General features: G+C 38.6%; 1 protein-coding gene across 10 annotated transcripts in view; it reads left to right on the top strand.

Annotated features, from left to right (window-relative positions):
• Window positions 1–16,687, top strand: part of TTC17 (tetratricopeptide repeat domain 17) — a 125,935-nt gene that overhangs the window by 72,975 nt on the left and 36,273 nt on the right. For 6 of the 10 annotated variants that reach the window (XM_055281869.1, XM_055281864.1, XM_063641841.1 and 3 more), the window contains 3 exons: window positions 5,673–5,843; window positions 13,115–13,374; window positions 13,846–13,999. In XM_055281869.1, the coding sequence (XP_055137844.1) occupies window positions 5,673–5,843; window positions 13,115–13,374; window positions 13,846–13,999 (585 nt within the window). Of the gene's footprint in view, window positions 1–5,672; window positions 5,844–13,114; window positions 13,375–13,845; window positions 14,000–15,698; window positions 16,318–16,687 lie in introns of those variants that run through there. The other 4 variants (XM_055281866.1, XM_055281867.1, XM_055281865.1 and 1 more) reach the window with 2 other exon arrangements.

Genomic DNA, 16,687 nt, shown 5'->3' with positions numbered 1-16,687 from the left:
ATGGTACCCATAGCCTATTTTCATATCGTAAGACAGTCTGTCTATTAAAATGTCCTTTAGAGAGCACAGAGCCTACTGTGAGACTAATTTCTAAGTGTGCTAAATATTTGGGGGCTTAGATATGCTAAGGAGTTTGATCTGAATTAATTGCTGCTTTCTTCTAAAAGATTGGTAGAAATGGACTCTATACTGCCTCCAGCATCCCCTACATACACGCGCGCACACACACACACACACACACACACACACGCACACACACAGAAAGTTGAAATTACAGATACCCTGATAACTTCTTTTTTTAATTATTATTATTATACTTGAAGTTCTGGGATACATGTGCAGAACATGCAGGTTTATTACATGGGTATACGTGTGCAACGGTGGTTTGCTGCACTCATCAACCCGTCATCTACATTAGGTATTTCTCCTAATGCTATCTCTCCCCTAGCCACTGCCCCCCGACGTGTGATGTTCCCCTCCTGTGTCCATGTGTTCTCATTGTTCAGCTCCCACTTACGAGTGAGAACATGCGGTGTTTGGTTTTCTGTTTCTGTGTTAGTTTGTTGAGAATGATGGTTTCCAGCTTCATCCATGTCCCTGCAAAGGTTATGAACTCATTCTTTTTTATGGCTGCATAGTATTCCATGGTGTATATGTGCCACATTTTCTTAATCCAGTCTATCATTGCTGGGCATTTGGGTTGGTTCCAAGTCTTTCTGTTGTGAATAGTGCTGCAGTAAACATACGTGTGCATGTGTCTTTATAGTAGAATGATTTATAATCCTTTGGGTACATACCCAGTAATGGGATTGCTGGGTCAAATGATATTTCTAGTTCTAGATCCTTGAGGAATCGCCACATTGTCTTCCACAGTGGATGAACTAATTTACACTCCCACCAACAGTGTAAAAGTGTTCCTATTTCTCCACATCCTCTCCAGCATCTGTTGTTTCCTGACTTTTTAATGATCGCCATTCTAACTGGCATGAGATGGATACCCTGATAACTTCTAATAGCAGGTTAATTGATCGTACTAGAGATTCTGAGTTGGCTATAACTAAAAGGCCTTATTTTAAAAGGATTACATTGGGATAACTTACTATCCCAGTGCAGCTTTTTAGGGAGTCAGGGCTAATAATAGTAGCATCTTACCATGTGCTAGGCAATGGTCTGGCTCTTTGCATGTAATTCTCAACAGCCTAATGAAATGGATATTATTATTAAGCTCAATTTGCAGCCGGTGCAGTGGCACATGCCAGGAGGCTGAAGTAAGAGGATCACTTGAGCCCAGGAGTTCAAGTCCAGCCTGGGCAACATAGTGAGACCCCCATCTCTTAAAAGACAGAAACAAAAAAACTCAATTTGTAGATGAGGAAACTGATTCACAAAAAGGTAAAGTAACTTGTCTTTCGCCAGGCTGTACCCATAACCACTGCTCTAATGCTAAAAGAACCACAGGATCTTATCACTGGTGCTGGCTTTAGTTACTTGGCTCTTACAAAGTTTTGATGCCTCTCAATTCATTTGTGGCATTTCTTTATTATAACTCACCAAAAAGCATCCTAAGTTACCCAACCAGGAGTCTCTACCAATATATGAGATTTAGAAGGTAAGAATTCGTTTTAACAAATAAGTGGTTATCCAACTCTAATTAGAAAGTGGAAAATACTCTTCTAGCAATTTGTAAACAATTAAGATGAGAATATAGGAGATCCTGAGAACTTAGTATACTTTGAAAAACTGTTTAGCCACATGATAAATTGTGACTTTACCCGTCAGGAGACTTTACTTTGACAAGGTATATTAAATATGTAGTTGTTTTTCCAAACACCCTTGTAGGATAGGTTAGTATTAATAACCCTATTTATGCAGGAGTTACTCTACGCATAGAAAAGAATGTTAATATACTAGGATCTCATAGTAGTTCCAGAATCAGAAATACCCTTTTTGGAGTTTTATACTTAGTTGATAGTCTTGTAGTCTCTTACTTCTAAGAAAAACCGAACTGCCAGGATTTGAATTAGATGCTAAATGCTTTGTAAGCAAGTAAGAGCATTAAACACAGAAAAGTGTTTTCCATTTTCACCTGGGACCTTGTTACCTAAAGCATTTTGTTTAAATAGTGTTGTTCCTTTAAAGAAAACTCATACCTCTCAAGGTTAGTGTAAGTCATAGAATCTCCCCATTTTTGTGTCAGCAAAAAATAAGTCTTATGCATAGAAGATGACTTGCTACTTTCCAGGTATCTTTCCATTTTTCCTTCTCCAATATTTTCCTGTATTTCTTTAATGAGAACATCATTCCGACCTCTGCCAGGAAAACAGGCAATATTTTTCCACAAAGGCAACTTTTTTTAGTTCCCCTTTGAGCTGGAGCAGACCTATACTGTAGTCTAAAGAATGGAAATTTTAAATTCCTCTAAAATACTTCACCTACCCTTAGAAACTGGAAGGAGTAATTTTTAAAATTAGGCAATTCAACTATTGCCAATCTACGTATGCAAATCACATCAGAACCCTAAACCGGTCTGGCTTTTTTTGTTGGTTTTTTGGGTGTTTTGTTTTGTTTTTTGGAGATGGAATCTCGCTCTGTCGCAAGGCTGGAGTGCAGTGCAGTGGCGCGATCTCGGCTCACTGCAACTTCCGCCTCCCGGGTTCAAGCGATTCTCCTGCCTCAGCCTCCCGAGTAGCTGGGACTACCGGCATGTGCCACCATGCCCAGCTAATTTTTGTATTTTTAGTAGAGACGGGGTTTCACCATGTTGGCCAGGATGATCTCGATTTCTTGACCTTGTGATCTGCCTGCCTCGGCCTCCCAAAGTGCTGGAATTACAGGCGTGAGCCACCGCACCTGGCCAAACTGGTCTGTTTTTAACAGTTGAGTGTAAGAACGTTAGTATTCACAATTCTAATCTTAAAGCATGTAGCTTTTATGTGATCATTTTGATGCCTACTTCCACGAAATACCCTAACATAAACCTCTTACTCTTTTTTTATTCCTCCTGTTCTCCCTGATTCTTCTTCTCTCCCCCTGAGAGATGTTGGCCCCAATTTCCTGAATTTGAGGACAAGACATTCTTAGAATGCACATGGCTTGCTCAAGATGTCTGAGTTTGAGGTCATGCAGAAGGAGTAATTTAGCTTCAGGGTTCCTTGTGCACATAATATTTTATAAATTACCTACAAGGTATTTTTTCTATTGCATAAGTTTAAAAAGATGGGACCAATTAAATTTTTACTGTGGGCAGAGAGTGGGAGAGAAACAGAAGAGAATCAAATGTTGAGGGAGGAAATCAACTTCAGAAAACACAGAGCTTCACTGGGTTCCAGTCTTAAATGTTTGTCCTTTGCTTTTATAGTGTTTTACACAACGTGTGTCAGTGTGAAGAATGCTTTAATCAGCATCATTGTCATAATTATTTCCTCTCTGCTTTTAATAGTCATGCTTATTTATATCCCAATTAAGAATTGTCTCTGAGAAGTGTGATGTTCTTCATAATAAATTATACTCAATTGGGTGTGCAGAGTTGGTTGATGTCATTATTCTGTGTTATTTTAATGCTGTTATGTTTAGCTCCCCTGACTTAGCTACACATACCAGATGGTGAAAACAGAAGTGGAGGCAAATTAATAACCTCTGTCCTGTCATAGGAGAATCTGGAGAAAGAAAGCAACTACCATTGCTCATGGCTCCTTTCCCATTAGCCCTCCATGGGTGGACACGCACACACACGCACACACACACACACACACACACACACACTTTGCTCATGGCCTCTTTCCCATTAGCCATCCATGGGCGGGCACACACACACACACACACACACACACCACACTCAGTCTTTTTCAAGTTGTACTTTTCACTGCTCCCAAACACAAATGAGAATTCCTGTGCCTGTTGCTTTGCCCAACACATTATTCTTCCTTGCCTAGAATGCTGCCTTCCCTACTGATTGGCGGGGGGAAGCCTAGAAGCCTTGTAATAAGATAAACCTGATCCAGATCTCAGATCTACAAGTTACTTTATTTCACTGAGAATCGGTTTCCTCATTTGTAAAATGAAGATGCACATGGTTTTTATGAGGGTAAAGTGGAGGAAAAAATATAAAGCACTCAAAAAATATTTCTTCCATTTCATGTAGTTCCCCTTTTATAAGTCCTGCCTATTCTTTAAAATTTGAGTTCTAACTACTCAAAGCTTATTCTCTGAAGCACTTATTTGGAACAAGTATTCTTTGTTGTCTTGTATTTACTGTCTCCCCAAGTCGTTTGTCGATTTCTTGAGAGTTAAAACTCTTAAAACAAAGAATCTCAATTTCTGACATAGTCTTGTTAAATATGGTAGCCTCCAATGTATAATACTGTAAAAGTGAAAAATGGAAAGTGACTCTCTAAGCATGTAGTCCCCTTCCTCTAAAGTTATTAAGTTGGAAAAGGTTTTGAGTCCATTACATTTTCTTGGCACAGTAAGGGAGATGGCATTAGAAGTACTTCCTTAAATTGTGAAATCTGAAAGAGAGCCATCAGTCAAGAAAGAGACATCTTGTGTTTCCACTCATGTGGAGGGAGCTTGATTTGGTGAATCTGTGCACACAGATAAGATGATAGATAGATAGATAGATAGATAGATAGATAGATAGATAGATAGATAGATCTATCTGTGAGACAACATTCTCTAAAAATTAAACTTAAAGTGTGTTTGAATGTTCTGGTAAAGGAGAGCAGCTACTTACACACTCTTAACCAAAGAATTGTCCTCTAACAGGAAAGTTGTGATTCTCCATTGAAAATGCATTTTCATTGAAAATGTCCATGGAACACAAGGGGGAAAGAGGACACGTATTCAACTTGCCAGATCAGCTAGAACTAACCAAGAGTAGTCAAAGGAGGGACAGATGTCAGCCAGATTGCTGCCATATTAGATATAACCATCTGGGAACATACTCCCCTACCCAGAGAATGACCATCAGGTAGAGCTGAATAGTGGGGGTTTGGGTTCGTATTAACACAAAACTCTTAATAGGGTCAAAATCCTTTGACTCACAGGTAAAAGTCGCCATAGCGGTCATTCCCACTATACCAAAAGTTATTTTTATTGACATGACCAGAACTTGTTTTCCAAAAGAAACATTGCAAAACATTTCCAAAAGTTATACTGCAGCCTTAATTGTTGACTTTCTGCCATCATCCCCCTTTAATTCTTTGGCTTTTAATTTTTAATAATTCATCACCTTTTGGTATATCTCATTTTAAGCCATGACGCAAAAATAGTATTTTTCTCTGCTATAATTTATCTCAGACTTATCCAGGTATTAACCTGTCATTTCTCACAAATAGAAGGAAAGCTTTTTGATGATATTTCTAACTTCAAGAAAATATTTCATGGCCATTATGAATGGAACAAGGTCTTGGGGTTTGATCTTTGTTGTTAGAGTTGTTTTTCTCCTCCTAAATACTTGACAATAGCCTGCGTCTGAAACTTTAGCGCAAAATCTTGAATCACAGTAATGATCTGGCTTTGGGTGCTGCAGCTCACTGATTTTTGTCTGTTCTGCTGAAGAAAAACCAGCATTGTCACATTTTTGCTCTTCTTGATATTTTGGGACCTTGTACTATAGTACTATGCAAAAGAGATATTTCTAATATGCTATATCTGTGTCTCTTGTCATTGAGGTAATTGTCATGAGAAAACCCTGGACAACAGCCATGACAAACAGAAATATTTTGACAACTCACAGTCACTGGATGCTGCTGAAGAAGAGCCCTCTGAGAGAGGAACAGAGGAGGACCCTGTATTCTCTGTTGAGAATTCAGGGAGGGACTCAGATGCCCTTAGACTTGAAAGTAAGTTGATTTGACCTGAGCTGTGCTTCTGGGGAAAAATCAACTCTCAAGCTTTAAGCTTAGGCTTTTCTCTACTTTTAAGAACTTGTTTTCTTCTTTAACAGTCATTATATTGTAGCATCATGGGGGTGACCCCTAGGTGGTGAGACAGAAGACAAGCTACAGTGTGAAAGTGTTCTTCACACTTTCTTTGTTCTCTACCTCAGTGTCTTATATTGCTAGAACAAATCTGATTTGTTTATGTTATCAGTCTTCTTAATGTTACTAGTATATTGAGTAAATCATTATAAAAGGAAGATAAGTTGCTTTTACACTAAACCCAGTAAAATATGAAGATTTGGAATAGTGGGCTTACCTATTACGCCGTCTCCTAAGATTCCATTTTATGACCACATTTTGAGCTATATTGTACTAAACAGTTCTTGCTAAGATTATCAGAATTGCCAAAACTCATGACTTCTTTTTAGTATTCACCCACTTGACCACTTTACTGTATCTGGATGCATAACTCCTCCCCACTTCTTGAAACTGTCTCCTTTCCTCTTGGCTTCTGGAATATCACTTGCCCTTGGCTTTCTTCTATCCACACACCATCTTTTAAAATTTCTTTCACTTACTTTTATTCTGCCCTTTATTTGTTGGGTTATCCAGGATCCTAACTTTGACCTTCTATTCTCGTCCTTCTATGTGTTATCTCTTGGTGATTCAAATACCCTTGACTACACCAATGTCTCCAGACCTATATTTCAGCTAAGACATTCTCTACAACTCCAGATCTTATTTCTGCTTTTTGTGTGTGTGTGTGTGTACTCTTTTATCTGGATGTGCCATAGGCACTTAAATGTAACATATCCAGAATTGAACTCCTCCTCATATTGGCCCTATTTTCTGAAATGCTTCTAATTTCTGTATTCCTGATCTCTCTTAAGAACATCACAACTCACCCAGGCACCACTGTATCCAGTCAGTCTCTCAGACCTGTTGCATCTGTATCTCTTCATTTATTCCCACTGCCACTGCTTGAATTCAGATTTTCTTCATTTCTGCCTACACTATTGCAGTAGCATCTTAATTTGGCTCTCTAAATCTAGTCTTTTATTTTAGTCTGTATGTGAAGAAAGAGAATACATGTAATCAATACAGAATTTTAAAAGCGGAAACAACCACTATTAAATAATTTTTTGTGCGTCCAAAGAGTTGTTTCTAAAATGTAAATCTGATCAGATTTGCAAGTTACTTAATCTTCCTGTGCCTTTCTTACCTCATTTATTTAAAAACAAACCAACAAAAATGCTTTATAGAGTGGTTTTGAGTATTTAAATGAAATAACTTTGGGAAGCATTTATTTTAGTGCCTGGTACTCAGAACTCAGTAAATGTTCTACAAATGTACATATAATTGCGTCTTCAGGAGTCAAAGTCTGTACAAACACGTACACATAGTACATGATCAGTAAACATCTGTTCAGTTCAAGGGAGCCATAATGTATTTGCACAAGAATTGTTACAGGAAAGATTCCCTGTTTGCTTTTCTAGGTTATCTACTCAGAGTTCCCGGTTTTCTCTTGCTATACTGACCCAGTTAAAAAAAGGAAGAACACCACTGGTGGCAACGAATACTCATGATTATTGTTTTCTGCTCAGAAGAGAATGATTTCTCTACCTACCTTAATCCGAGTGATTTAATCTAAGCCTTTTGTGCTTTCTGATTACTGGCTTGAAATTTTATGTCATTGTTTATGTGTTAAATTGTAAGCATATCTGCAGCTTTCCAATCTGACTTCAGATCAGATCACTGCCTTCTAAAGAGAACCCTAGGACTGAAGACAGAATTGCCCAAGGCCCTATGGTGGTAATCTTTTTTTTTTTTTTTTTGAGGAGTCTCACTCTGTCACCCAGGCTGGAGTGCAATGGCACGATGTCGGCTCACTGCAACCTCCACCTTCCCTGTTCAAGCAATTCTCCTGCCTCAGCCTCCCAAGTAACTGGGATTACAGGCGCATGCCACCACACCCAGCTAATTTTTTTGTATTTTAGTGCAGACGGGGTTTCACTGTGTTGCCCAGGCTGGCCTTGAACTCCTGAGCTCAGGCGATCCACCCGCCTCGGCCTCCCAAATGCATGAGCCACAGCACCCAGCCCTATGGTGGTAATCTTAATTTGGAACCAAGTTTGTCTAATTCCTTAGAATACTCTTTTTTGTGAGACAAAGGGACATATTCCTTCTACAGTATTGTTGTTAAAGATAGTATGTGCCTTACTTGCCTTCAGAAGCCACAATCTGAAGTACTCTAGCACCCATTGCTATTACTCATGCAAGACTTTCTGGAGGAAGATGTTGTCGGTCAGATTTTGCTGGCCATCTCTTTGAATTTGCGTTCTTTACCTTTCTATGGCTGTTTACTTCTGTCTTGTTTTGAATCTAGCACTCATCTTTCCATCCTCTGCTCCCTAAACTCCTTGAAACTTCTCTTCCAAGATTGTTAATGTTTCTTATCAAATATAGTCACCTTCTGTTAATCGGCTTCTGATATTCCACTCCCTCTCAGTAGTGTCCTCTGCAGCCATTCACTGGCTTCTGTTTCTACTCCAGGTATGATGATCCCAGTTTCTTCCTGGATAACCATTGTCATCTGATCCAAAAGTCTTTCCTAATATTGAGCTAAAACATGACCTCTCATTTCTAGTTTTGTCTTATGAGGCTAACAGCATCAGTCTTGTTTCTCATTAATAGCACATTCCCTTAGGCATTGAAGATGGTTATTGTTCCTGCCTGTGTTCCTTTCCTATGTCTTTGGTTTTCTTCAGTTAAATGTCCTCACTTCCTTGAATAACTTATGGCTTCTAGTCTCTTCATTGTCTTTGAAGTAATCTCTTTGGAATTTTTCAAAATCTTTTCAAGCCCGAATTTTTGGTGCAATATATCAGCTACTCTTCCTGCCACTGGATCCCCCTAGACTTCTTCAGTCTGTCTTCACGTAACATGGTTTTGAGTACTTTTGCCAAGTATATTTTCTGCTTTGGACATCTCTTAAAGTGAGGTGCACAGACTTACATGAATCTCCAGATGTGTGTGGAACATTACAAGCTTCTTTTGTTTTCAACAGGACTACATATGCATAGCTTCATGTCTTTTTTTTTTTTTTTTTTTTTGAGATGGAGTCTTGCTCTGTCGCCCAGGCTGGAGTACAGTGGTGCAATCTCGGCTCACTGCAAGCTCCGCCTCCTGGGTTCATGTCATTCTCCTGCCTCAGCCTCCCGAGGTAGCTGGGACTACAGGTGCCTGCCACCACGCCTGGCTAATTTTTGTATTTTTTAATAGAGACAGGGTTTCACCATGTTGGCCAGGCTGGTCTTGAACTCCTGACCTCAGGTGATCCGCCCGCCTCGACCTCCCAAAGTGCTGGGATTACAGGCATAAGCCACAGCGCCCGGCCCATAGCTTCATCTCTTAACACTTCTCCTAGTCCCTGTGATTCTTGATAGTACCTAATATGGCTCAGATACAAGTATAAACCTTCCCACTACCCTGAAATAGGCTTCATCTCAGTAAAGGATGTGAACTCACATAAACCTCACTGTGGATGCTCACATTCTCTCCAACTTCACAATATTTATTCTTTTTCCCAATGTGAAAATGGTGCATGGTAACGAAAATCAAGAAAAAATAGGCTCTGTTTTCAGTTTATATCATACCATCTGTCCTACAAGCAGCAAGCCTAAGATTTACTTATTCCTCTTGCTTCAAGCATAATTTGAAACCATCCGAGATCTCTCTACAATCCAGACCTTTCACCAAACCAGAATTCTGTATTTTCAGCTGTATAGGACAGTTGTGTAGGACAGTGTTCTATATAGGACAATATCTGAAGATACATTCCTCCATCCATTCTTGTCTAGACTGTAAGTTCCATGGGTTGTTACAACCCAGCCCTCAGCACATTGCTAGATACAGCAACAAACATTTTCATGAATTAATGACAAGTGTCTACAATTCCAACTCTTTATCCTGTTGCCCTTTCCTAACTCCGTTGTCTTTATAAATATCATTCTGTTTACATATTCACAGATTCTAAACCTATAGTCATATATTAAAAATCCCAGTTTTTCACATTAGACTTAAAAATCTTGAAATCATCTTTGAGCCTATCCTATTACTAATTTGTCTCCATTAACATTTCCCTCTCTTTTTTAAAAATTCCTTTTCCCTTTACCTTAAGACAACCTACTTCTATAACTCTTATAAAGATTATTCAATACCTTTCTAATTGGTCTCTTTGTCTTCTGTCTTCTCTTTCCTTGTCCAACACCCCCGTTCCAATACACAAACTGATTTACTACTCTAAGACTTTAACCTTTGTAATTATTATGGCCCTCATCCTGTTATTCTTCTGTTTAAGAAACAAGAGGCTCCCTTTACAACGAATCCTCTTCGTGACTTTCCCACACATTTGTAACATCACCTACCTTTCCTCAGTATCTTATTTGTTACGATCCCCTGTATACATTCTTTGTTCTAATTAATTTGAAATTGGTAATGCCCTCACATGTGCCTTTACTATCCCTGTATGCATGCGTGTAGACAAATAAGTCTATGCATACATGCTTTTAAGAAAAAAAATTGTCACTCTAGAAGGCTGGATGCAGTAGCTCACACCTGAATCCAAGCACTTTGAGAGGCTGAGGTGGGTGGATCACCTGAGGTCAGGAGTTCAAGGCCAGCCTGGCCAACACTGCAAAACCCCATGTCTACAAAAATACAAAAAAATTAGCCAGGTGTGGTGGCCTGCGCCTATAATCCCAGCTACTTGGGAGGCTGAGGCAGGAGAATCACTTGAGCCCAGGAGGCAGAGGTTTAAGTGAGCTGAGATCAGGCCACTGCATTGCACTCCAGCCTGGGCGACAGAATAAGACTCTATCTCAAAAAAAAAAAAAAAAAAAAAAAGTCCCTATGGGGAGTGACCTCCCTGGCCCTCTACTCTGTCTGTCTAAATCCTGTCTCAGGTAGTCTGCCTTTCTCTAAGAAGCATTTTGTGATTACATGCAAATATTTTTTTCCTCTAAAAAAAAATTGTTTTCTTATTATTTCATGTATGTAGTTTTCGGTCTCCAACTTGATTATAAATTCATTATATTTAATTTCTTAAGGTTAGAAACTTTACATTTTTTGTTCCCACCTACAGCTTACAGAGATAGACACATAGTAGGCTGTCAATAAAGTTTGGTTTATTTTTTGCTAACTCAGAGCACACTTATAATCTACTTATTCCTCACCTGTGAGGAGAAAATATAAAAATATGTACATATTTAGTGTTTTTTTAGGAATTGCTTTCGCCCCAACCCCAGCAGCCTTTAGAAAAGCTTAGTGGCTACCAACAACAGAAGCCTGCAGCAAGCTCCATATTCTCTCTTCATTGGAATATCAGTTTCCATTAATGAAAGCCCCTCTGTCTCAGAATTTTCTTTTTTTTTTTTTTTTTCTTGAGACGGAGTCTCGCTCTGTCGCCCAGGCTGGAGTGCAGTGGCGCAATCTCGGCTCACTGTAAGCTCCGCCTCCCGGGTTCACACCATTCTCCTGCCTCAGCCTCTCCGAGTAGCTGGGACTACAGGCGCCCGCCACCACGCCTGGCTAATTTTTTTGTATTTTTTAGTAGAGACGAGGTTTCACTGCGGTCTCGATCTCCTGACCTCGTGATCCGCTCGCCTCGGCCTCCCAAAGTGCTGGGATTACAAGCGTGAGCCACCGCGCCCGGCCAGAATTTTTAAATAATGATAAATATTACCATATGGTAGGAGCACAAGGAAGCAATAACCTTGGGTTACTGGGTTTGCAGAATTCTTTGTAGCTAAACAGCATGAATTTTTTCCAATGTGTTGCTTAATGGCAGGGATATGCTCTAGGAAATGCGTCCTTGGGTGATTTTGCCATTGTGGGAACATCACAGCGTATACTGTACTTACTTACACAAAGCTAGGTGGTGTAGCCTGCTGCACTCCCGCGCTATATTGTGTAGCCTCTTGCTCCTAGGCTACAAACCTCTACAGCATGTTTATGTACTGCAATACCGTAGGCAAGCGTAACACAATGGTAAGTAAATATTTGTGTCTCTAAACATATTTAAATGCAGAAAAGGTACAGGGGAAATACGGTATTATAATTTTATGGCACCACTGTGGTATATGCAGTTCATCATTGACCAGAACTTCATTATGTGGTGCATGGCTATAATACCATGTTCTAAATCCCTGAACAAGCCAGAATTACCAACTGAAGATTACTGCACTAGAATAATGAAACTGGCGTTTTGTGAGGTATCAACCCAGAGCTCTCAGGTTTTCCTGTGGGTACATGTTACAAAAGGAGACATTTTGTTATTTGTTCTTGTACCCTATCTACTTCCTAAAGGGACTAGGGATGACTTTCATGGAATGCACAGTGTAACATCCAGCCAATTCAAAATAAACAGGAAAAGTTAAGTAGTGAAGACTTTTTTAAAAGAAAGCCTTCTGTTAAGAAACTCAGGCTAATTTTGCCTGAGCTTCCTTGTTATTCAAGCTTAGAGGAGAACTCAAGAGGGCTGTGTAACCTTCATTGGATAATAAAGGAAACATACTGAGTTCTCAGGAGAGAGAATTTTTGCTAGGCCATTACACTGAGAGTCTTCCATAGGAGTCTTTATATAAGAGACTTGAGCCACCTAAATAATATCTTGGTAATCATTTTAGAAAGAAATTATTGTAGTATATTGCTATTTCTTATATCAGCCATTAGAGAAAAATGGGAGCCTTCATGTAGAATTAGGATAGTTTTCCATTAAACAAATAATTTTTCAGTTAAGGCAATTAAGCCAGCTATATGGTCTGGACACACAGCTATGTCCAGATAGTTGAATAAACCTTGAAGAATCCCATATATTAAATAACATAATAAGCTTCATCCTTGCCATCTGTGTTTTGAATGTAGAGCAAGTGGATCTTTTTTTAAAAATAATATATCACATACCTATCCTCATGCTCACTAATAACAGAATCTCTGACTGCCTCCTGTCTAGCTGCCACTGTTCTCAGCCAGGCTTTTGGCAACCACTAGATGACAAAGTTAGTATTTTATTATGTATTTTGAAGATGCTGAATGGTATTTTTATTACACTGGGCTATAGAAGTGCCTCTAAGAAGAGCCAAAACGTTTCTCCAAAAGCAGGGTTGGAGTCACCCAAGGTCTTGAATGAGTACTATGTACCTTTTACTAATGTGCTGGCCCTTGAATTTCAGGTACGGTGGTTGAGGAGAGCAATGGTTCTGATGAGATGGAGAATTCAGATGAAACCAAAATGTCAGAAGAAATACTGGCTTTGGTGGATGAATTTCAACAGGCATGGCCTTTGGAAGGCTTTGGGGGTGCACTAGAGATGAAAGGACGGCGTCTAGACTTACAAGGAATACGGGTGCTGAAGAAAGGTCCCCAGGATGGAGTGGCCAGAAGCTCTTGCTATGGAGACTGCAGAAGTGAAGATGATGAAGCAACAGAATGGGTAAGTTTGCCAACTTAATTCTCACAAAATTGTAGCCCATGTCTTTCAGGGGATCCTAGTATGCAAAGTGGGAAGTTTCTGTTGGGTATGTGGCACTACTTGGCTACACAGTCCAGGACAGCCTTCACATTGGAATTTTATTAGGAGGAAGCATTTCATGTTACTTATGTATTGCTGGCTCTTCTGGGAGGCAGGAGGAAATGGGGTGGGTGTGAAGCCACTGTCAGAGCCTGCAGACTTGGAACTGTCCAGTTCAGACATCTTTCTTTTCAGTTTCTTCTATACATTCTTCGAGACTAGGTTATTTTGTTCATTTCACTAACCATTTTTTATTTAGGTCTTTAAGAGTTAAACTCAAGGAGAGAACTTAACCTGAGCACAGGACTTGGTTATTCTTAAACTAGTATTCACAAATCATTGACAGATTTGATCACTGGTGTCATTTGTCCCTAACATGTTTCTGTTTCCTAGATTACATTCCAGGTCAAACGTGTAAAGAAACCCAAAGGAGATCATAAGAAAACTCCTGGGAAAAAAGTAGAAACAAGTCAGATAGAAAATGGACATCGTTACCAAGCAAACCTAGAGATCACTGGCCCCAAGGTGGCATCTCCTGGGCCACAAGGTAAATTCGAATGTTTAATATGCCAGTTTCTTGTTTTAGATGTCACTGTCTCATTTCTCACAAAGGTTGTATTTGTAACTTGAAATAGTTCAGATGAGATGATAAAGGGGCAAAGTGGTCAAGAAACCAGTCTACTGTATCAATGAAAAAAATGTTCAAACTCTAACACATTATGGAAATGAAAATTCCAGTGGAGTTAACATTATGTGTAATAAATCATAAAGGAAGAAAAACTAGGTGAATATTTACATGCTCTTTCCATGTGGAAAGAACTTTCTAAGGCAGAGAGAGGGAAAGAAAATAATAATTCTGACACTGGAAAGTACCACAAAATAAGACAAAGGACTGAAGCAAAGTATTTTTTTGTAGATTATTTTTGTATATATTTACAGAATATATGATAAGCAGAGGGTATCAATATCATTTAAAGAGCACCTACAAATTAATATGAAACATAACAGTATTCCAATAAAATATGTGCAGCATACATAGACAGTTCACCAAATACATACACACACACACACGCACACACAGATGGCCACTAAACTTGAGAAGATGTTCAACCTCATCAGCAATCAAAGGAGTGCAGGCATAAACAGTAAGATACCAGTTTTGATTATCAAATTGTTTTTTAATGTGTAACACACATTTTATTTAACTGAAGTGAATTTTGGGGTAGTCTGACTAGACACATCAGAAAATTTAAAAATATACCAGTTATTCTACTTGTAGTAATTTACCCTAAGTAAATCATCTTACAAGTGCCATAGATGTAAGTAGAAAGATATTGATCATGGGATTGCTTATAATAAAAATTTGTAAACAACCTAAATGTTGTAATTGCCTAAATAAATCATAACACGTCTATGCTGCATAATATGCACTCGATATTGGTAATATAGTAAGTAAAGAGAAGCAATTTATAAAGTAGTAAATGTAGAGAATACCTTAATCATTATGCTATAGTTCATCAACTACATTTTTTTCACATTTCAATATCTCTGAAATTGGAATACATCTTACAGTTGATAGTATCTTATATAATAGTTGCCACTGTTTTTCTTTCTTAAATCCTGTAAAATAATGTATATTTACAGTTGGCAGCATCTTAGATTTGATGAAATATGGTATAATAAACAAGCACATAGAAACAAAACTAGCAGGAAATACATCAAAATGTTATAAATGGTCATCTCTGGGTGCTAACAGAGCTATAGGTGATTTTTATTTTCTTCTGTATGACTTTTCCATTTTCTAAATATTTTACAATAAGCCTATATTACTTTTATAAACAAAAAACTAAAAATTTATTATAAAAGTGAAAACTAAAGCTGAATATGGTTGAGATGATATGAGAGCACTTAAGCAGTTTTAAATGTATTCAAGTTGGTGGGCCCAAGTAGGGCATTGAATGTACTTGCAAATGAGATCATGGAACCACTTATTGGCATTAAAGTGAAGCTCTAAAGCATAGATGACAGAAATACTAGAGAGATTCAAAATCCCAATTTTCAAATTAGTATGGATTCTATTCACTGCTAACTAATCAGCTTCATGATAAATCCTGACCAAGTTCTAAAGCAAAGTATTAAATAGTTTGTGAGCCCATGGGGGAAAAATGGAGGTCATTAAGAGCCATTGTAGATTTTCTAAGAACTAATAATAATGCTTAACTAATTTCATTTCCTTTTTTGGTTAGGGCTACTAGACTGGAAGACCAGGAAAGTGCCATAGACATAATGTAACTGGATTTCAGCAAGGCATTTAACAGAGCCTCTTATGATATCCTTGTGAACCAGATGGAGAGATGTGGGCTTGAAGCCTTCCCATTGCCTACAGGATAAAATTCAAACTTCCTAGTGTGGTGTACAAGACCCTTTACAGCCCGCCTCTGTGTACCCTTCAACACTATTCTCTGAACCAACCATGCTCATGTTTTTACCTCAGTGCCTTTGCACATGCTGTTCCCTCTGCCTGGAATGCCCTATGCCCCTCTGCCCTATGCCCCTCTGCCCTCTGCCGTGCTAAAATATCACTCATCCTTAAACTTCAAAATCAAGTGCCATCTCTTCCTTGTTACCTTCAGGCAGAATTAGTTACTCTTTTCCTCTGTGCAATTGTTCTATATCTTCACTCTAGCTCTTTTCCTATTGTATTGTAATGATTTATGTTTACCTTCCTTACTAGACTGTGAGCTCAAGAGCAGGCCGTCTTATTATTCCTGTCTGTACCCCTAGTGTCTTTTATGGTTCTCAGCCCCTTATAACAGGTGCTCAATAAATATTTTTCAAATGAAATTATTAAATGTAAAGCAAAAATAAGATTTTTTGTGAAAATTATGGCTTAAGTTATTAATTTAAACAGAGTTAATTTGAAACTCTTCCAAAAGTGTTCCTTTCTGTTTTGTTAAAATCTCAATCTAAACCCCTGCCTGTACCTCAAACAGTTTTCTACTGTTGGTAAATTCCTATAATATAAAAAGCGCTATTCAGAACTAAAGTTCTCCTTCCTGCCTATTCCATTATAACTCCTTCAGAAAACCCTTCCCAGACAAGACAGTTCTGCTCTTTTCTTGGGGATTTGATGTAAGTAAAGAGCCCAGACCCAAAAGGTAGTACCTACGAAGGATATTAATAAACAGAGCTTTAAAATTTTTTGTAGCTTTAAATAGCTTGTTGATTGGGAACA

This window comes from Symphalangus syndactylus, chromosome 6 (genome assembly GCF_028878055.3).
Source record: "Symphalangus syndactylus isolate Jambi chromosome 6, NHGRI_mSymSyn1-v2.1_pri, whole genome shotgun sequence".
Taxonomy (NCBI): domain Eukaryota; kingdom Metazoa; phylum Chordata; class Mammalia; order Primates; family Hylobatidae; genus Symphalangus; species Symphalangus syndactylus.
Note: the sequence above shows the minus strand (reverse complement) of the source record. Positions and strands in the feature narration are given on the sequence as shown.